At 43.3% G+C, this 22,323-nt stretch overlaps 2 protein-coding genes across 2 annotated transcripts in view; both read right to left on the bottom strand.

Annotated features, from left to right (window-relative positions):
• Positions 1–1,026: 1,026 nt before the first annotated feature.
• MINAR2 (membrane integral NOTCH2 associated receptor 2) lies at positions 1,027–13,312 on the bottom strand. Its single transcript, XM_084829655.1, has 3 exons — positions 13,148–13,312; positions 3,259–3,504; positions 1,027–1,206 (listed from the first exon to the last, which is right to left on the bottom strand). The coding sequence occupies exons 1-3, from the start codon at positions 13,310–13,312 to the stop codon at positions 1,027–1,029; spliced, it is 591 nt and encodes a 196-aa protein (XP_084685781.1).
• A 5,222-nt stretch (positions 13,313–18,534) lies between these two features.
• The window catches only part of ADAMTS19 (ADAM metallopeptidase with thrombospondin type 1 motif 19), a 171,080-nt gene continuing 167,291 nt past the window's right edge, over positions 18,535–22,323 (bottom strand). Inside the window, exons 22-23 of the mRNA XM_084834003.1 lie at positions 19,473–19,650; positions 18,535–18,686 (exon numbers count right to left, since the gene is read on the bottom strand). Of these exons, the coding sequence (XP_084690129.1) occupies positions 18,535–18,686; positions 19,473–19,650 (330 nt within the window). The remainder of the gene's footprint in view (positions 18,687–19,472; positions 19,651–22,323) is intronic.

Here is a 22,323-nt window from a genome sequence, read left to right as displayed (position 1 = left end):
GCCCTGAGTCTAACTTAAAAGGCGCTAGGTCAGCATGTCATCAGTTCAGATTTTTGGCAAGAGCAACCTGTCCCTTCCCTGGCATCCCTCTGGGTGGAAAGGAAGAGGGAAAGAGAAAAAACAGGGTGGCAGAAAGAGAAAAGGGCCACCCACCTCCTTTTGGCTCCAGCCCTGCCCAACAATGGCTTTAGTTCTGCCCAACCACTGACAGGTCCCCCCCGCCCCCACAGGGGGATGCAGCCCTCAGTGGGAAAAAGCTTGCCCTCCCCTGTCACAGATGGCAGGTCTATCAATGGCCATTAGCCAAGATAGCAAAGAAGGAACCATCATATCCAGGGTCAATAAGGCCCTTGATATCACTTGATGGGGAACTACAGTGTGAGTGAGCTATTGGTTCCATGTTCTGTTTGTGGAGTTGGCCGCTGTGGAAAACAGGATGGTGGACAAGATGCCCCCATGGTCGGACTGAGTGAGGCTCTTCTTATGTTCTTAATGCAAAAATCCTCACGTTTCTGAGAACGTTTGTATCTTAGAATGTCTTTAGAGGCACAGAATAGATTGGCATTTACTTCTGCAATATAGGCTCTATTCCAAGCTGTCACTGAGGAGAATGAGTCGATTGTTGAGTAACATGCACTAGACAGATTCCATAAGAAAAGTGTCCGCTCAAGCTGTAAGCTTAAAGCCATTACACTCAGTAGGTACCTTGCTGTTGATTTCAGATATGGACTGCAATGCTGGGACAATTGTAGCTTGCAAAGAACAGCTGAGTGTGCTGTGGGATGTTTCTAGCCCCTTGATGAAAAACAAAGTATAAAATGGGATCCGGACTGAAGTTATATGCACTTAGATCCCACTGAACTTCAGTTAAATCATGACTGATTTGTTCTATTGGTCTCAGTGAAAACGAGATGCAACTACCTAGATTTGGATCCAACCCATAGTAATAATAACATTTCAATTTCAATATAATATCAAAAAAGGAAAGTATTGCCCCAAAACATGTATTGGCTGGATTTGGCTGTGTCAGGTAAACAGAATGCCAGCAGTCACTGTAGCGATCAGGATGCAAACCACCAATACCAGGAGCAGTGTAATGAGACAACATCTGGAGCGTTCTCTCTCTCTCTCTTTCTTTTTCAACAAGGTATCATATCCTGGTGTGTAAATATCTTCCATCCAATACTGTATATCATTGGGATTTTCCTACAAAAAAAAATTAATGGGGTTCTTTTTGGTGTTTAGACAGAAAAATACAGAGAATTGATTATAGTTTGCAGGGCCAGCCCTACCATTAGGCAGACTGAGGCAATCATCTCAGGTGGAAGATACTGGGGGGCAGCCGTAGCAGCCTCCCGGATGTTCCTCCTGGACTCACCAGCTGTTCCCTTCTGTTGGAGGACAGAGCTGGGAATGCAACACAGCCTGTCCTGGGCCCCCAAAACTAGCCCCATGTGAGGTGGAGGGCATTATTCCATTACCAGTGTTTCAATTGCAGCCAGATTGTATACATGGGATGGGGAGGGGATGCCATCTTATCCTTTGCCTCAGGCAGCAAAATGTCTTGAGCTGGCCCTTGTAGTCTGGCTACCACTGTTCACTTAAGAATGAATTTCAGCCACTCTGGATACACCTCACATATATGGACATATGTGGCACAAATCAGAGCCTCTCTCCTGCCTCCTGCTTCTATTTAAGAGCACGAAGGCCCTGATCCATGCCAAGAGAGGCGCAAGGTGCACATCAAACTCTGTGTCACATACTTACTTGCAGAACTTTGCAACCAGTTTTTAGCCCAGAGGCTCATAGAGCAGCTAAAGATAATTAAAAGAATAAAAACTCATTGGCTTAGATTCTAACTTTTTGCCCCATGAACAGAAGCTCCTTCCATTCATGGCGTCAGGGTTCCCCTGTTGCCTACTGAATATTCAATAGCCAAATCAACACTCAGACGAAAGGGCTGCTTTCCAAGGCTTTAATTCCATTTACCCGAATGAGGCATACAGATGCTAATTGCTAGAGACTCAGAAAACTACCAAGGAACAGCCATCTAGGAGTTCAAAGGGAAACTATGTTAGTTGATCTCTGTTTGGGAAAAGGGCGGCAATTCTCTGAACTTAAGGTGCGGGAGGGGAAGATCTCATCTCCCCCTCTCCTGCAATGCTTCTGGGCACAGCTGTTGCTGTCGAGCCAATCGGGCTGAGCACCGAAGCTCAGCCCCTGTGATCATTCGCTTGTGCCTGCGTCTGCTCCTTGTGTCTCAAAGTTCAGGTTGTCCTTCCCTTTCCATGCCTTGTTCGCTGTCACTCCCAGGGATGTGGGGGGGGGCTCCCCCTCCAGCTGCGCCTCTGAAGTCTGGGGAAGTTCCTCCCCCACGAATTGCCTCTCTTCCTCAGAATTAGAGCTGCTTTGGGACTCTATGGGCTCAGATATAACCCTGACACATGGAAAGACCCCTTCCTTGAGCAAACCCCCTTCTATTTATGGAGCAAAAGGTAAGGATCCAAGCCAGTGAAGAAACATGCTAAAAGAGCAGGGAAGCACAACATACATGAAGAAAAATCCAGTGTCATGCCAAGTTAAAATGACAATGTTGAAAAGAATAGATCTAAAAGGCTTGGCCGGTGAAAAGGTGCTCACCCAAAAGACATTATGGTTGGAATCAGGTAAGCCTCCCTGAGGGAGAACATCCCAGCGATGGAGCAGCTCCAGTGAAAACGTCCTGTCTTGGGTCTTTTCCACATGCCTCACTGCTCAAGGGAGGGGGACCTGCGGAAAGGTCTCAGGCAGAGTTTGAAATCTAGATGGGCCTCTTAGCCCCTTTGCACACCTGATGACATCAACAGGCATGCAAAGAGGCTTTGAGACCTTTGGTGCATTTGTGACCCTTTTCAGACATCTCATGATTTGATTGGCAGTCCAAAATGGGTCCGAAATCATCTGGCCACCACAAATTTGGCAACAGAACAGCCAGATTTCACTAGCATCTCTTACTACTTTTCTCACATGCGTATGTGTTTATTTGCCTACATAAATGTATCCCAGCCAGCCCCAAACAGGTGCCTTCCAGGTGTTTTGGATTAAACTCCCATCACGCCTGGCCATCTCCATTCCCTGTCCTTCCACTTTATGACTCTCCTTTGCTCTGAAATTCTTGCCCTATATTTGATTTTCCCCAAGGACTTGGCCGGTGTCTCAAGCCCAAAAGCAACAATATTGCAGCTCCATTAGGGAAGGTGTAATTTTGTGGGATTGTACCTTTAGATAGTGAGCCAGGCTAGAGTTTAGGGAATGCCGGTCATAGTCTTGAACCGTCCAAGACGGGTTGTTTTTCCTTTCCTCCCAGCTATCATCGGTGAAGACATCACTGTACAGAGGATTACTCTTGATGGTCGATCTCAAGGTGACAGGCGTAATGTGTTTTCCAAGGGCTTTGTCAATCATTGCTGGATGCAGCTCACTGACTTGCACAACAGGTTGCTTGTGTACATTCATCTTTTCTCTCTACAAGATACACCAAATAAAAGAAGGCAGTCATCACCGTTCATCTCTGAAAAGATTCACTTTCCCACAGACTGCATCGTGGGCATAAAGCCCTTAACAGTAATTATCAGCCAATCCTTGTAGCTGATCCCTCCCTCCCACTCTCTGCCCCCCGCTCCACAGACACACTGCTATTGAGAGAAATGGTACAGTCTCTTCATGTGATATGGTTAAATTACTATAAAAATATGAATGGCTCTTTCATAACCTTGTCACAGGAAACCCTTGATGATGATGCAATGACTGTTCATGGAATTCAGATTAAAATTCAGAATGAAGACAAAGCAACTCAATGCCAAAATATATATTTTAAGAGAAATTAACCTACACATCTAGCCCCAAAGCTCTGAGAAGGCAGAAACATTTCAGTATTCATCACCACCATCGGTATGTAGAGTAGGCTGCTATTACCTCCATTTTCAAACAAGGAAAACAGAAACTGAGTGTGGTTTGTCTAGCAGTACTCCATGGGACCATTTTGGAGATAGAATTTCAATCCAAGGCTCCCATTTCTAAATTCAGAGCTTTAGGCACTGGGCCATAGAAGGCAGGAATAGTGAATTTCACAACAGAGAGTGAATATCACAAGCGCAGATGTAAAGATGTAAGAAGTAAAGATGTAAGCTGAGAATATGATTTGGGGCTTTTGTAAAAGTGAAGGGGAGAAGGAACAAGTAGGATGAATCTAAAGGAAGAGGTGCTGAGTGGATGATACAGCTGCCCATATGATGGACTGCCTTGTCCATCTTGTCCACAGACTTGTGGAACAATAGATTGGAGGAATCATGGAGTTGAAAGTGCTGGCTGATTCCACCACCTTCAAGAGAAGATGAGACATTGCTGTCAATTCCAGGAGGAGAGGAAATTTCCACACACACACACACTGGTAGAGTCACTCGCTACTGTTGCCTATACAATGTTATGAGAGCATGGCACCCTGTGCCTCTCTAATATAGAAGGGTTAGAAGACATCACATGCTACTGTGTTACCTGACACACCCGTCTGCAGAGTTTGCTGCTGGAGTGGCCTGCTGGTCCAGCTGCTGACCTCACTCTTGGGTTGGGTTCACTGCTCTGCTGCTGTCCTAGTGACTAGGTTCCAATGATAACATAGAATTCCCCACAGATTTCTGTTATTACTCTGTGATAAGCCATAGCTGTCAGGGCTGGGTGGGAATGTCATGTCAATCCATTTTTTAATAAGGGTTTACCAAATTTGCAGAGTTCTTGAAATTATTATTTTTTAAATGGAATATGGGAGAAACCAAAACTGACAGATTTGTCCATCCCAGCCCAGGGCTCTGAGTGCCTAGCTTTTGAAAGTCTGGCTTTGAGTCCCTGTGCATTCAGTTACGGTTGTGGTGCTGAATTAGGGTTGCCACCCCTTGGGGAGGCAGGTTCCTCATGTTCAACGGCTGCATGGCAGGCAGGTACCTCATGCTGGGAAGAGCTGTACCTATTGAATTTGGCTTTTGTTTCTGTTCATTTTCGAAAGGAATTTATGAAAATGTGCAAATTTCTTCATGTTTGGGAGAAAAGGGACTTGAGATTTTTTTAAAAAAATCAGAGGTAAGAGAAAACAGAACTGAGAGATTCACGCATCCCTCTGTTGCTCTATTGAACTAATGTGGGCAATTAATACTTTACGGAATGGGATAAGAAGTACTGACATAAGATATTTGAATTAACTAATGATTCTCTCTCTCTCACTCATTCACTCACAAATGTATGAAAGATAGGACTAAAAACAGAATATTAAAAATATATTTTAAGCCAAATGTTTCAGCTTCCGCCCTCATCAGTAGCTGTGCCATTAACAGCACAGCAACTGATGAGGGCAGAAGCCAAAACTTTTAGCTTAAAATATATTTGTAATACTCTGTTTTTATTCTTCCTTTCTTATACATTTTACCTGGCTGACAGCATCCACAGTGGATCCAGAGCCTCCTTGTTGCTTTGCTGTTGTGCCACTTTACACCAAGCCTCCCCTCTCTGAGCAGTTTGGATGGGGTGGGATTTGGTGGGTGGTAACGCTTCCAGGCTTTTTCCACCATGAAAAGTAGCCTCCCTATTCTTGTGTATTTCACATGGGGTAGAACTGCCTTCAGAAGAGCCTAACGTATACTGGGATGGATCCAGACCTCGTCATGCTTAAAGAAGACCCATTGAAATCAAAAGGACTTAACCTTCTCATGACTAACTTGTCTAAAGGCACAATTCTATGCATGTTGAGTGGGGAATGGTGGGAGCAATAGGACTTTTTCCTGTCTAAACATGCATAGGATTGTGCACTAATTGATTTTAATGGATCTACTCGAAGCAAGTCCGAGTCTGGATCCAGCCCTTCATCTAGTACCCCAGGAACTAGATAATCAAAAAGTTGTGGGGGCGGGAGCTGGAAAGACCCAGTTGCTGCCCACGTGAATTGGCAAAAGAGTTGTATCTGGAGGCAGCTCCACATGGCCAATTGGGAGTTTTACCTCTTCCTGAGAATTTAACCGTTCCAATCTAAGCACCTGGAGGAGATACATTCAGGAGAAAGTATTTGCTTCTCATTTTTACATGTAAACTTGAATAGTGGCGATTTCATAGCAAGGTTCACAGTTCAAGGCAAAGCTATGGCCATGAACAGTTTTGCAATCCTGTATTATGAATTATGATAAATCCACCTTTTCTTCACCTCGGAAGCAGAAAATGAGATCTCTGAAGGAATATGCTCCAAAAGATTTTCCCGTGCTGGAGTCATGGTTGTAAAAGTAGCACGGGCACAAGGAGGTCTGAGAAGGCTGGTTCTGCCAAGAAACAGCACTTCTCGGGGTAAGTCAGACGAAGGAGCACGTGGGCCATGGACAACTGGAGGCAACTCCACCCTGAGTCAAACAGTGTGCGCGCACCCCCCCACCCCTACAATGTTCCTCAACTAGCGCTGGAGAGGGAATTGCTCTGCAGTGCCTGCCAGCTCCAATTTTAGCTCCTGTCAGTTTCTGTATGTCATTCCTCAGCCCTAACATATCCACTGATTATATTATCTTGCATGTCATATTCGTGGATAATATTTAGGGACCTCTGTTTTATGAGCCTGATTGAAAGTACATCAGCATTTTAAATGCTGGTGCCTTCATTTCATTTTGTTACGTGTTTTAAGTTCTTCAGTGATGCTAATGATGTTTCAGGCTTGCTAGCTGGATGAGGAAGAGGAAAGCTATTTTACCAGTGGTACTATTTTGTGAAATTAATGCGACTTAACTTAGTAACTAAGTTGTCCCATTTCAGTGGGACTAAAGCATGACTGACTTAGTATGGATCTGACCCAATGTGATTTGATTGTGACCATTATTATTAAGCATTGCACACACACACACACATACACACATTTAGAATTTACTCTAAGGGGCAATGTGGGGGGCAATCTTAGGTGGCACATGGGCTCCCAGTGCCCACATAATGAGGGGTCACCGTATCTCAGTGGTAGAGCATGTGCTCTGCATGCCGAAAGTCTCGGGTTCAGTCCCTGGCAACTCTAGCTAAAGGCACAATCCTATGCAGGTGTAGACAGTAAAAAGTCCTACAACTCCCAGCACCCCCCCCAGCCAGCCATGGTGGATGAGGCATGCTGGGAGTTGTAGGACTTTTTTCTGTCTAAACATGCATAGGATTGCACCCTAAGGGGATCCGGTCCCAGGTGATGGGAAAGATGTCCTTCTCCCATCTTCTCTCTTGTCTGGGGGCAGATTAACAATATAATAAGCAAACAAACAAACCTATTGGATTGGGGAGCAAGCTGCTGATGCATACCATATGCCACATTTTAAAAATAAAAAAAATTGATTGGTGGAAACATGAATGGAAGCATTGTGCGAGAACCTGCATTACAGTCAGTCTTCACCATGACTACTACATAGACAAGGCACATAATTACTTATTATGGAAGCCAGATGTTAAAACTAGGTGATCAAGCAAGAAAGGGAAAGAGGAAGTTTACCTCCATCACAAAATCCTCAACCTGGACTTCTGGCTGCTTGCCACTTAAGGGAAAGCCTGCAGGCAATTGTTTGTTTGAGGACCAGACATCCTATAGGCAATGCAGCTTTGGGGTTTGCTTATGCAGTGCATCTGTAAATTCATCCAGACTATGCGTACAAACCGATCCTACACATTTTCCTGGAAGGACATTCCTATATCTATTGGGGCTTACTGTGTAGTGTTTACGGTAATCGTGAATGTTCTTTTAGTCCTTCAGCTCCCTGCGGTCATGTGTGTTGGGTGCTTGTGATGTTCCAGGTCCACATGGCATGGGTTACTGTACTCACTACAGGGATGGCCTGTCAGAAAATCTATTCTCTTGAAATGTGGTGCTGGCTCAACCGGGTGTGCAGAAGCTGCTATCTGGAACAGTCCTAAATTGGGGGTAGACAGAGTTTAGCTGATGAGTGCAGGAGAAGCAATTTTGTTGGCCTTTGGTGTCTCACACAAACTAAAGTGGGGGGGAGACAAACAACGGTTTATTTGGTTTATTTGCTTTTGTTTTGTTTTGCAGCAGTTCATATAAAATCCACCAAAAGGCAGAAGGTCCATTGCCAAAAATGTCATCTTATAGGCACTCTCAGAAGAATGCAAGGAATTATGTATGTCCATTAAGCCTGCCCTAGAAAAGAGAATACCTGACTGAGACAGGAGCTATGAGTTTAAAAGAGCTCTAGAGCTGGAATGGGGGATGCGTGGCCCTCCAGAGATTGTTGTACTGCAACGCTGATGATTGGCTATACTGGCCAGGGCTGATGGAAGTTGCACTCCAGCAGCCTCTAGAGGGCCACATGTTTCCCACCCCTGCTCTAGAGTTATCCCATTTATTTCGAGTCACACCTTATTTGACAGCTACAATGATGGATAGCAATGCCAGTTTATAGATGATTCCCATAGTTATTTAGGCTGAATGTTCTTTTTATAGTGCTAGACCTATTTTTCCATCTCCTTCACATTATTTGTCTATATTACTCCATATCAACGCACGCAGAACTAACACGGTCATTTGAGAGTGTTGTTTTTAAGCTACGTTCGGTTATGATTTGCGGCTGTTTCTGCAGATTAGAGTAGGTGGGGAAGAGCCTTTGCTTGGTAGTAGAGCACATGCCCTGGATACAATAGTTCCCAGGTTCCATCCTGGCATTTCCAGATACATTTGGTAAAGACACCTGTCTGAAATCCTGAAGAGCTACTACCAGTTGAGTCAAAGCAGGGGTGGGGAACCTCTTTCAGCCTGAGGGTTGAATTCATTTTTGGAGAAGCTCTTGGGGCCCCCATTCCAGTGATGGGTGGGGCCGAAGGCAAAGGGGGCGGGGCCAAAAATACCAGCTTATTATAGTCAGAAGCTCTTAAAGCTCCACCTTAGGAGAAGCACTCTGGTCTTTTAGAATGGAGGAAAAACTGCGCAAAAGCCAAGAAACCACCAAACCGCCAGTGCTTGGGGGAAAGAGGATGGGCCCAAAGGAAAGAGAATGGGGTGTGGCCTTCTGGGAAACCCCAGAGGGCTGGATTTGGTCCCTGGGCCTGAGGTTCTCTGCCCCTGATTTAAACAACACTAGATGGATTTCAGTGGTCTGAAATCATTTCAAAGCAGCCCCCAAGAAACCAAATCAAGTCACCTTAAAAACCTTTATCACCTTTTCTAGCTATTGTGATGCTCTACTGCAGAATGATACTTGGAAAGGGAGAGGGCCTTTTCGGTGGTGGCTCCCCATTTATGGAATAATCTCCCTGATGAGGCCTGCCTGGGGCAAACATTGTCATCTTTTCGGCACAAGGTTAAAACTGCCCTCTTCTCTCAGGCATTTGGCAGCGTATAATGAGTCTCTTGATTGTCTCTGGCTGTTTTAAATTGTTTTAGACATATGTTGTTGTTGTTGTGAATGGTTTCTTATGTGAATGGTTTTTATACTTTATATAATGTATTTTAATTTTTTTTAATTTTTGTGAACTGCCCAGAGAGCTTCGGCTATGGGGCAGTATAGAAATATAACGAATGAATGAATGATTAGCCAATAAATGCCATAAATGTGTTGTTTCATAAAGGGAGTCATTCTGTGAATGCCTAAGTGATACTGCACAACTGTGGAATTCGTCTTGGACTGTAAGGGTGCAATCCTATGCATGGTTAGACAGAGAAAAGGCCTGCAACTCCCAGCATGCCCCAGCCAGCATGGGCTGGCTGGACATGCTGAGAGTTGTAGGCCTTTTCTCTGTAGGGATGTACGAATCCCTTACCTGGCTTCACACCGGGGCAACCACGGTGGGGGGAGGCACTCCGTCCCTCCCCCCGGAATCCTCCCCAGCTGGCTCCACTCCGTGGCGGTTCCGTGGAGCCGCCGGCCAGGGTCGGCCAAAGCCAGAGTTCCGGCCGTAGCCAGGCTGCTGCAGCCGCAAATGGCGGCTGTCGTAGTGGCTGCCATTTGTATCCTTGCAAGCAGCCGTGATAGGCTATGTAAGTATTTACATAGCCTATCACGGCAAAGAGCAGGGAAGCAAATGGCAGCTACTACACCATTTGTGCCCCTGCTCTTTGCCGTGATAGGCTACGTAAGTATTTACATAGCCTATCACGGTAAAGGCAGCCACGCAAATGGCGGCCGCTACTCCATTTGCGTGGCTGCCTTTACCATGATAGGCTACGTAAATACTTACGTAGTCTATCACGGCTGCAAGAACGCAAATGGCGGCCACAGCAGCCTGGCTGCAGCTGGCCAGGAGACCAGCCGGAGCTGCCGCCGCTGGAGCCGCTGCCACCACAGCTGGAGCTGCCCCAGGTAAGTTCCATCCTGGGGGGATTCCGCGGGGCGGTGGGGGGGCAGGAGGCCATTCCGCCACGGATTCCGGGCGGGTGGATTCTTTAGAATCCGGCCTCACTGAAATCCGTGGCGGAATTCTCTGACATCCCTATTTCCCTGTCTAAACATGCATAGGATTGCGCCTTAAATGTGGCTGTTCCTTGTACATGTGGCGATTGAAAGAAATCCATTCCTTGATCCAAGACAGCATTTCAGAATGCCCTGAGATAAGAACTACCCTGCAAGGACAAAAGGTGGATTCTAGAAAGAAGTCTTTTTGTGGCTTTGTGCCAGGAAAGAAACTGAACATTAAACTCTACATCTGTAGAACTTATTCTGAATCCAGATTCTTATTTTACTTCCAAGAATCCTAGGCCCTCTGATTACATCAGTATGGTATTGTGGAGTGGACCTGAGAGCCGAGTGCAAATCCAGTTTGAGCTATAAATCCATTGGGTGGCCTTTGGAAAAATCACTATCTTTCCCATCCAGTTTGCCATCTGGAACATTAGGAGAACAGCTCACCTTCTTTCAGGTTTCATGTACATGAACAAAAGTTGTAAAAATATTTTTAGGGAAAAGTGCTATGGAGAAGGTTAATCATAATCACCCTAGTCCAGCTAGTGGCCATGTGCTTGGAAGCAGACTTCCCACCAGAGAGCTAATTGTCGGGGTGATTGGTTTGCTAACAGGGCTCTGCATGCACAGCCCCAACATGTGCACATAGTTGGATCAGGGCCAAACAGCTAAAGCGTGTGTTGTAGCAAAGAAATGGAAGGAAGCTCTCGCTCAAGCAGGGCAAACATTATTTTAAGTGTAAGTGCCAGTAGAACTTCTGTTGCTTTATGGATTATTTTACCCTCCTATACCTGATGAAATGAGAGGGGGAGAGAGGGAACAGACTGCCCCAAAGCAGCTAAATGAAGTCAAAAGAAAAACAGTCTGAAATGCAAGTTACTTGTCATACTGGCATCTGAATATAATGGAAATAAATGAAAACACTTCTAGGTGGAGGAAACGCTTTCATAAGCACATAAAAGGAAGGGCACATTCATCTGAACGATCTCTCAGTAAAGGTTCTGACAGTGTCACATACACAGCAGTGAGGTGGTGAGTCCAAAGAGGCAACTATTTGTTAAAATAAAATGAATTCCAGGGCGGAGAATTTAGGTTGATCTCAAGGTTTAATGACTTCAGGAACCAGGAGGTCACTCACATCTCTTCTGAAAAGGAACACACAACCCCTCCTATTCCAGTATTAACTAACCCTTAACCTCATTAGCCCCTTCGTCCTGAAACAAAACATGCTATTCATCAACCATTTGCTCTACACATTGTACATCATGTTTCGTTTAATACCTGGAACTTGTAATCTATTCAGTTTCTCCTTGTTAGAAGTTTGTTTGTTTTTAAATTAAGTCTACAAACATAAACATATTTATTTTGAAGTAAATCTTGCTGAAATCAATCAGTAAGCATGCCTGGGACCAGGCCATATATTTTGGTTCTCTATCAGAATTTATTTGGTCCACTAAGGAATGTTTCTGATTTATTTTACATTTTAATAGTACATTCTCCCAGAATGCTCTTTGAATGTTTAAAGTGATGGGGGGGGGGTGTTAATGGATCTCATGGCTTTTAAAATTATTTTGCTGGGTTGCACAATACTTTCTTCCACTTGTTTTAGAAGAAGAAAATCCTCTGAGCTTTTTGAAGGAAAGAAGGATGGATGGATGGACAAATAGATAACCTCTTATTGGGATTGGGAGTGACGGAAAAGAAGCTAATCTGAAAGATGTAGGAGATGACCATTTTGATGATCTACAAAAAACACCTGTTGGAAGAAAGGATCCCTAAAAATACCTGTACCTGGAAAGTATCAAAAATCAAACTTGAATATAGTTTTGCCTTCATGTGTTTTCGAAGGGTGTGTGGCTGCTGTGGGAGAACACTTGAAGTCTGTACTGGATGTCTCCCACCACGTAGCAGGCCAGTCTTGTTCCCCTACCACTTGGTGCAGGATCCAGCACATTGGCAAGCACTGGGAAAATACTTACCAATGACTGCTGAAAGCTGACTAGTGGTGGATGTGCATACCTGGCTTGCAATGGGCTGCTGGCCAGCACACACAAGCTTCTCCTGTACCTACAATGGGTTGTGTGATAATAAGCTTCAAATCTTGAATGCTGGAAACCAAGAATCCTTACACATGTGTCCTAAGTGTTCATACAATTAAAGTGAGATGAATGAAGATAGCATTCAAAGAATCTCCACTGTTAAAATTATTTCTTCTTTTTCTATCTTTTCTCTACTAATTCCATAACTACTTAAAATGTCCCTCCACCCCAAACAGCAGCCTTGTGAATAGCACAATTCATAATTAAAGTGTACTGATGATTATTTTGAAGTGGCAATAACGGGTTAACAGTGGACAACCTCTGTTTTCAAGATGTATATTTCCCTACTCTTAGACAGACAGACAGACAGAAAGTTTGTCTGTGAAACACTCCGATTATAATGCCATCTGGCAATATGTACCAAGATTTTATAAACTATTGTGCCTTCATAAGTGCAGTTATTAAATACTGGATAGCAAAAAACAAAGGAGCAATACAGATCAAAAGAACCCTCTTGGAATTTTCCAAGATGAGATATAGAATTTTACAGTCTGTGGGCATTCTCTGTAGTAGCTACAACAACATAATGACTGGGTTCACATGACACAACAGCGCACCGAGCGTATTGAATTGTAGACAGGCAAGTTTGGTACTCATGGTACTTACCTGTGAATAAACTCTGTTATGCCACTGCTGTGCCCCAGAAAGATGTGCTTCTGGAATATTTGCCAGCCAGGTTTGCAAAAAGGCTGAAGTTTTTGCTAAGGATTTTACATCTAGCTGAAGGAATTTATCAGGATGGTTGTTGTTTGGCAATACTGAGAGATCCATGTTTCCCTCTTACATATTCGTGAAAATGAGTTGCTGTTCCACAGAGCAACTACTCTATTCTTCTATAATTAATGAAATGAACAACGATGCTGCCTTTCTCTTACTTGAAACTGTAGCTGACCCTGTTTAATGTCAGGCAGGCTCATTTCCTATTGTCTGCACATGAAAAGGATTAACTCTGCTGCTCCCTTTCATGGGTTAGTTTATGTTTTCAAAAGCAAGTTTGAATTGCAAGGACAACTATAAATGTACCCATTAAATGTGATTGTCAATAACTGGATGCCTGTGTCTTTGAATGTAAAGCAGCAGTACCCAAAAGTAGCCTTTTGGGTTTCAAAGGAGGTTAAGACAATTTAAAAGCAGTACATTTGATCAAGGAATATAAAAGGAGGAGTTTTCTGTAGCAAGCAGGCATAACAGTGCCACTGTGATTTGCAATGTGATGTTTAGAGTTTTTGTGTGTTTTTTATAATTTATTCTATTGCTAATTCAGTATCTTTGATGTCCATTGAAAATACTCTTGTGATAATCTAGACTGCAGTCTGGCCTGGTAAATGGTGTTACCATGGCACTCCCACAACATGGGAACTAAATGAGTCACAATGGATAGTTCCTTATTTAGGCTGGGGTGGGATGTAGAGTCCTGGGCAAGGTATAAGTAGAGGATCATAGGCTAAAGTGCTGAAAAACCCAACCAGATGCATGGGATGCTGCTGTCTGGATGAGCCCTGGGATAGCCAGATTCAGCATGGAATGGTGCAGTGTGGCATTAGTAATTTAGAATGCAATCCTATGCATGTTTAGGCAGAAAAAAGTCCTACAACTCCCAGCAGTTGTAGGCCCTTACAGTGCAATTTTACACATGTCTGTTCAGAAGTACCATTGAGTTCAGTGGGGTGTACTCCCAAGGAAATGGGTATAGGATTGCAGTGTACTTCTCAGAATAAGTTCTATTCAGTTCAATCAGATGTACTTCCAAGTAAAGTGTGTATAAGATTGTAGCCTTCGTGGACCTTTTCTTGGTGCTTTTAGAAGGAGTCACCATTCCTCTTCCATGGCTTTTCCTGAATATTCCATAGTTCTGATCAGATTGTTACATCAGTGTAACAGCTATGGTCAAAACTCAAAAGTATGTCCAACAGATGGCTCCTAGCACTAATAAATCAGAATCGCAACTGACTTTCAGACTATTTGGGGATAGTTTGCATTTTCTGTGTGTACATCTATGTTCTGTCCACACTAATGCCCTTAGCGGTACTCCGCCTATTTTAAGGGGCATGGTTTTGACATGGATACTAAGCAGCTGAACCTATCACAGCTCAGCACACATTCATTATACTGTCTGGGTTGGGTGCCATTTTTATCACTCATTAATTTTTTAAATCAAAATTTTTAAGTAACTCTAAGGCACTTTTACAGCTATACATATATATTTTTAAAGTAAACACGGGGCGGGGGGGGCTTTCCAGTCACCGCCACTTTAGCATGGTGGTTAATGGACAAAGCGACTACAAATAGATTTTTTTAAAATTAGAAGTATAAGAGCTATAATCTAGAATCACAGAGTGGGAAGGCACCATTTAGGCCATCGAATCCAACCCCCTGCTCAGAGCAGGAATCCAGTTTAAATCATCCCTGACAGATGGCTGTTCAGTTTCCACTTGAATACCTCTCCCCTTAGGAAGTTGGTTCCACTGTCTGACTGCTCTGACCATTAGGGTGTCTTTTCTGATGTTCAACAGAAATTTGCCTTCCTGTAACTTAAGTCCATTATTTCATGTCCTACAGTCTAGGTTGATCGAAAACAGACTGAGGCCCACTTCTGTATGACAGCCCTTTAGGTACTTGAAAAGTACTATCATATTCTTTCTCTGTCTTATCTTCTCAAGGCTAAACATACCTAGTTCCTTCCATCTTTCCTTGTAGGACTTAGTTTCTAGTCCCCTGATCATTTGTTGCCCTTCTCTGTACTCATTCCAATTTATCTGAATCCTTTTAAAAGTGTGATGTAGCATTATTCTATTTTTTAAAATAACTTAAAAAAAACCCTTTCCAGTCACCATCATTAACCACCTTGCTAAAATGGCCATGACTGGAGTTTAGCGGTACTTAATAGACTTTTTTTTTTAATGGGTGAAGAACATTGAGCCCACTGCAAAGGTTTAATGAAGTGTGTGCTGAGCTAGGATAGGTCACTTCCCACTATGTCTCTTAAAAAAGACACAAGAGTAGCTCCAGTGGCATCTTCACCTGTGGAGACTGTGTTACTTTTCCATCGTTTTCAGAAAGTTCAACTTTCTCCAGTAAGAAAAAAGATGGATGCAGCACTGGAAAAACACAGAAGAATTACAAATGGATGACAACACTGAGTGGACACCCCATAAAATGTGACTGAATGAGCTATGGAGATTCCAGAATAAATCCACATCTAGAAGCAGCCAAAATGAGATTCATTAGCCAAATCTGTTTTCTAGAATTACTATTAATTACTCTGGGGTTTCTTCCACACTAGGATCCTTTAGCATTTGTGAAGCATTGCTTTTACACAGTCGGTTGGGAGTGGACACTACATATAACACTGTATTGCCCATAAAAATCAGATTGCCTATTCCCGTGGGCAAGATGTTTACTCAGAATTAAGTCACATTCAACACAGGTACACTTCTCTCTGCAACTGCCCCTTTAATTAGTGGTTTCCTCCTTTCTATTCTCCTTTAAAGCAGCTAATTATTTGCTGCCTATTCATTTTTTGTGGGTGCAAGATTCCTGAATTGGCAATTCCTGTTCCCTTTGATGGCAGGGGGTGCTTTAATGCCTGGTTTCTTCTTTATAGCCAGAACAATTCCTCATTAATTGCAAGATTCTATGCAAATAAAAAAAAGAGCAATTGTTCTGGCTGCAACAAAGAAATAAGAAGTTAAAGCTGCTCCCTTTGCAGGAAAAAGGTACTGACAATTCAGGAACTATGCTTATAACACTTCTTTTAAAAAATCAGTCAAGTCTATTAATAGTTTTATAGGACCTAAGAAAAGGGAGGGACCATAAACTGAATGAGGCATACAGAAGGTCCCTGGTTCACTTCCCAGAACCTCTAGTTAAAAGGAACAGGATTGGGAAAGACCATTGTCTAGGATCCCAGTTAGCGACAGCCAGTCAGAGAAAATAGTATTGTGCTAGATGGACTAGTGGTCTTAGGGAGAAATCCTATGGCCACTAGACAGCAGCTAGACGGCCATAGGATATGTCGTTTTCCGGGAACCAACCTCGGAGCCCACGGTCCGAGGTCAGTTCCCAGAGAACCGACCTCTACCCACTTCCACACTGCCTCCAAGGCAGCATGGAACAGCCCCGTCCTCCGCACGTGCAAGAGGAGCATGGAATGGCCGAAAAGGGGCCTGGCTGGGAGTGTTCCGGGGCTGGGAGGGCGGAAATGCCTGTACGATACAATGTGTCAGACAGCCCCCCCCCCGCTCTGCGCCCCCACTCCCCGCGGCTAGACAGCTGAAATCGGCTATCTAGCAGAAAATGCAGGGCAGGAGAAGTGCGGAGGGAATGATCCCCTCTGTGCTTCTCCTGCCCTGCATTGGATAGGCGGTCACCTCCGAGTTCAGAGGCGGCCGCCTATCTGAATAGGACTGCGCCATAAATCAGTAAAAGGCAGTAAGTGTCATGTGCTAAAGGTCTGATCTTCTCCATTGCCTTGTTATTGTCAATAGAAAACCACCAACACAAGAAAACAGGAAAAAGGCACACACATTAAAGAATTTATATATAATATATATATATATTTATTGAAGATGTAAAAATCAAGTGACTCATGTACAATATTTTCTCACAAGGAAAATGTTGTCTTGTTCACATTTCACAAAACTGTAAAACTGCATCTTTATAAAGATCTTAAAAAAACAACAAAGAAGACATTATCTTCTAAAACTTTTTTTAAACCTGAAAAGTTTAGCCCAATTCATGGTAAGCATTAGATTTCTCCTCACTGGTCAAACTCCAAGAGGATACGCATGAGCACAGAGAGCTAGGTATGGATCTCTTGTTTAAAAGACTTAATAGCAAATGCCATGTTAAAACAGTACAGACTTCTTTCATAGGATGTTATAAGCTCTAGAACGGTGTTTCTCTATACTACATCAAACAGTGCAACAGAGATTCAGTGTAAATCTTTACAGTGTTTAATTGATTCAATACTTGTGTTCAAGTATATGTTCATGCACATGATTAAAATCCCCTACTTTGCCATTTTGTCTATTTTTGTTCATAAAAGTTTATAAGTTACAGTAGATCATTTCCTACAGTATGTTTCTAAGGGCATGGAGAAATCCTACAAACATGAGGTGTCCCAACCGTCCTCAGGGTGCATTCATATGGAGAATGTACAATGTGATGCAGACTGTTCATGCAGGCTGTCCACAGCTTCCCAGAATTGATCCCCTTGACTACTTTGGTTGAAAAATGTGCTGCTATGGTTATGAGAAGCTGAGGCTATATCCAGAGATGTTCTAGGTCAAATATTACATCTGCCAGGCAAATACATCCCTTGGAACGGTTTTGAATGTCTGATATAGCCCTTAGTAAAATAAGAATTGATTTCCCAATACATTCTGTAATATAACCTGTCCAATGTTGTTAGCTTAACTCACCCCAAAACCTGTTGCAAAAATATCTGAAGTCAATCTGACTCTGAGCACCAAAAAAATCACAATAAAATTAAGTGAACTTCACTTCTGTATACAGCAAACCTATTCATCTAAATAAAAAGTAAAGTCAGGGTAATATGATGGCTTATCATCTAGCACAATGCAGTGGCCAGTTAAGTGTGTTTAATTCCCATTAACTTCAAGTGATCAGGCCTACAAACTCAACTGTGTACAGTATTGTGCTAATTATTTCTCTATGAGGGTGGGGGGTGGGAGAAAGACAGATTACCCTAATGAATATAAACATTTAAAATAGTAATTTTAAAAAATTCTGATAAATGTATCCAAAATAATTCATATAAAAATTAATCATGGAAACTCTGAGCATAAAACAAAAACACCAAAAAAGCTATTTAACCAAAACAAAAAATGTATGGGCAGGCAAAAATAAATTAATTTGATTAAATTATATGTAATCTGATAATATTTGGTCTGAAGAAGCGTGCCGGTGTGTGTGTGTATAAATAATGTGACTGTGAACTGCTGAAAGCCAGCCAGCCTGCCTGCCAGGGGTCAACTCTTCTGCTGCATTTTCTGCGCATAAAAGTCCCTGCATGTCTCACAGCAACGCTGATACCATCTCATGTCCTGACAGAGGTTCTTCTCTCGTATCACTCTGCAGTATACAGGCCACTGGTCTCCCAGACACTTGAAGGTTAAGGCAGCTGTGAAACAATACAAAACCAAACCAGTGATATCAGTGTGTGTATTCACTGAAGACCCGAAACTGCATTTCCAAGGTGTTATAACTTAAGCTTATCCATACAGCGGGTGCATAGATTGATACGTGGTATGGGAAGTCTCTTATCACATGCACAATTAAAACGCACACACAATTTAGGAATCAAATGAAGCTAACAAAATTCCAAACTCTGTAGCAGCAAAAAATCAAAAAGTGTTTTGGCATTTAGAGACTGCAATCTCTAAATAAAATCTCTAAAAAGGCTGCAATCCTAAAAGGCTTCAACCCTAGGGAACATGCACCATTGAACAGAACTGGATTTACTTCTGAGTAAATATTCATAGGGTTTCACTGTAACCAATTTATTGTGGCATGACCTTTAGGTAAGAACTCTGGAACATTTAGACAAGATACATTCCTGAGAATTGGAATCTTTATATATGAAAATATAGCAGATGGTTTATCATACCATGATCTCCCACAGAGGTCCCATAAGGTGCAGACCCTGCCTCTGTCCCATGTAACCCCCAAATACATTAAACAGTGCATATAAGTAGAGTTGCACAGAGTCTATGGGGCAGTTGCTTGAAGTCAGATGGATCTAGAACACAGGCCTACCATTCCTCACCCCCACAATGAGCTGAGGTGGACGGAAGCCAGGGGCTCTGCAATTTTGATCTTAGAAGAGTTGGGGAAACACAGCTATGCCTATGAAAATGACAAGTCAGGACTAGAATGTCCGTTCCTGCATGACAGCGCAATCACTTACCTAACCTAGGAGACGTAATGGTATTCACATTAATTTTTTCATTGCAGGGCTGCAGGTGACAGGGTCTGTAGGCTGCAGGTTTTTCCGAGGAGAAACACTCATTGCCATGCCGTCCTGTGATCTTGTGCATGCACTGGATGACTCGTGACTGCATCCCTTTGCCACAGGTGATGGAACACTGCAAGCCATGTAAGAGAGGTAAATAAGGGAAATGCTTTTGTGTCCACAAACCCACACTTCACTCAAGCTGGGTATTATGAAATTTTAATTAAGCCCTCAACTGATTTTAAAACAATCAGAAAATATCATAGGCCCTAATATGCTGAGCAGCAGTATCAAACTAGGCTTATGCCACTTATCCCATTCCTGGTATGCCTGTGACAAAAAGTATAAGTGGGACTTATACACCCAGCTTGAATGAAGCTGTGGATTAAAAGCTAATGAAAGAAAAGCTCTAAAAGCTTCCTATCACTTTCTTTTTGCAGAGCACAGTTACACTTCGTCACTCACACGGCATTTCTACACCAGCCTAAAATCCTGCATTTAAAGTGGGGATTTCTGCTTCCATTTTAAATGCAGGATCACAACTGACTCCCTTGACACGCACTCCCTTTCCCCCCTCCTTCCCCCCCCCCCCCCCCGTAGCTGAGTCTTCCATTATCTTTCATTGATCTCTCTCCTCTTCTTCCCACTTTTAACTCTTTTGAGGAAGAAACTGAAGTGGAACACAACGGGGTAATTTGATAGCTCATTATCTGTGATCTATTTAAAAATGGAACAAAAAGGAATTTAGTGCAGGAAACGCCCTAGAGGTTCACAGCATCATGTAAAGAGCCCACAAACTTCCGTGAAGGAGCAATTTCATTTGCAGGATAAAAGCCCGGTGTAAAGGAGCCCACTATCTTGTTCGAACGTTTATGTAAAAATGCCATGTGAATTACTATCTGCATATCTGCTTCTGAAAGAAGGACTGCAAGCCCTGGAATGGCTTCCAGAGTGTTGCTGTTGGCATTTCCCCACTCAGACACATATCACTCCCTCTATTAACAAACTCAGCTTCTGACTTCCAACAGGAGAGCAGCCAAAAAGGGGCCACTATGAAGCATGAAGGAGTTATCAGCATGCTGGGTTGTGGTGGGGGGGGGGAACCCCATGGTTTGCAGAAGTACAAATGTCTTGAGGAAAAAAAAAAAAACCTTAACGGGGAAATAATCCTAATACAGCCCAAAAGAACTGATCATGCCTGCTGGCCATGGAATGCCATGTGTAATACATATGCCCAATAGTTGAAAATGAACACTACTTGCTCATCATAAATTCTGCAAATTTAGTATTTTTATGAAAAAGTGCACAATAGTTATATGTTTTATACCATGCCCAAGCAGCAGGGTTGCATACATGTGTAATATTAATAGCAGAAGACAGCAGACTGTTCCTTAATAACATGGAAGGTTGTATATACAAAAATAATTCATTTCAGTGTTTAGTATAACCAGTTGGAAATAATCTTGTTCCTTGCCCTCTCCTCATTGTCATTATTACAAGTGTAGGGAACCTTTTTCAGCCCTAGCCACAAATTCCCATGTGACTACCTTTCCGAGGGATGAGGTGGCACATGCCAGCAATGGAGAGCTCCCACCAAAATGTGGGTTGGGCCAAAGCAAAAGTAGGCTAAAGTTGGTGGAGCCACCCACATTCTCTCACATAATCCTCTCGCATCCATACACACCCACACATAACACATACGATTCTCACACTAATCCACATCAATTCATTCACACATACCCATTCTCCTTCTCCCTCCCTCCCTCCCTCCCTCCCTCCCTCCCTCCCTCCCTCCCTCCCTCCCTCCCTCCCTCCTTTTCTCTCACACAGAGACTCATACACATACACTCACACACCCATCCAGCCACACTCCCCTATCCATCTCTCTCTGCCTCTCTTTCGCACACTCACACAGCTGGGTGGTGGGGAGATTGCAGGGAGGGAACGCTTAAATCTCCCCTTCTCCCGATCCTGCCCCCAACTGCTCAGAGGATGGGAAAATACCTGAGCAGCGGTGAACGAGCAGCTGCTCCGGCAGTAACCTTGTGGCGGGCAGCTGAGGGGAGCCTTTGGGAACCAACACTTCAGGCAGCTCCAGGTACTATGAGGCATCAGTGCCTGACAGAGCAGGTTTCCTCACTCCTCATCTTTCCCATCAGGAAAGAAGAGGGAAGACTTTGGGAACCACAGCTTCAAGGTTCCCCAGGTGTCTTGAGGTAGCTGCTCCTGATGGAGCTGGCTTCCTTCTCCCTTCGCCTTTCCAGGGGATGGGGCTTTGGGGAGGGCGTGAAGCCTTGGCTAGTTCCTCTGTGGGGCAGGTGGGGAAGCTCCACCCATCGTTCTCTAGTGTTAGAACCGATGTGATATGGCAAAAGAACTATCAGGTGTCTCATAAAGAATCTCGAAAGCCAAAATGTATGGACTTCTGTTCTTTTACTGAACACTACATTCAATAATAATAATAATAATAATAATAATAATAATAATAAGCCAGCTTAAGACCAGATTTAAGTCTCACGTCTGCTCAAGCTCCGCAACACCACGAAATTCAAAATTGGAAGCTGATACCTTAACTGACGGGCCCGGTGATCAGTGATGATGTTGTGCGATGTCACAAATTGTGCTTGCTTACAACTTACCCTTACCAGTTTTAAACCAGCAGGTTATTCGATCATTGAATTTCTCTGGTTTCAAAAAAGAAATGTATAATGATAGTGTTGGCAGATAGTGTTGACAGGGAGATACCCTCTCCCCAATGTATTTTAATCTGATTTCTTGAAAGATTTATTATCACCTATTTGATAAA

The sequence above is a fragment of the Heloderma suspectum genome, chromosome 2 (genome assembly GCF_057233095.1).
Source record: "Heloderma suspectum isolate Gila_16-S chromosome 2, 16-S_ref, whole genome shotgun sequence".
Classification (NCBI taxonomy): Eukaryota; Metazoa; Chordata; class Lepidosauria; order Squamata; family Helodermatidae; genus Heloderma; species Heloderma suspectum.
This window is presented reverse-complemented; position numbering and strand designations above follow the sequence as displayed.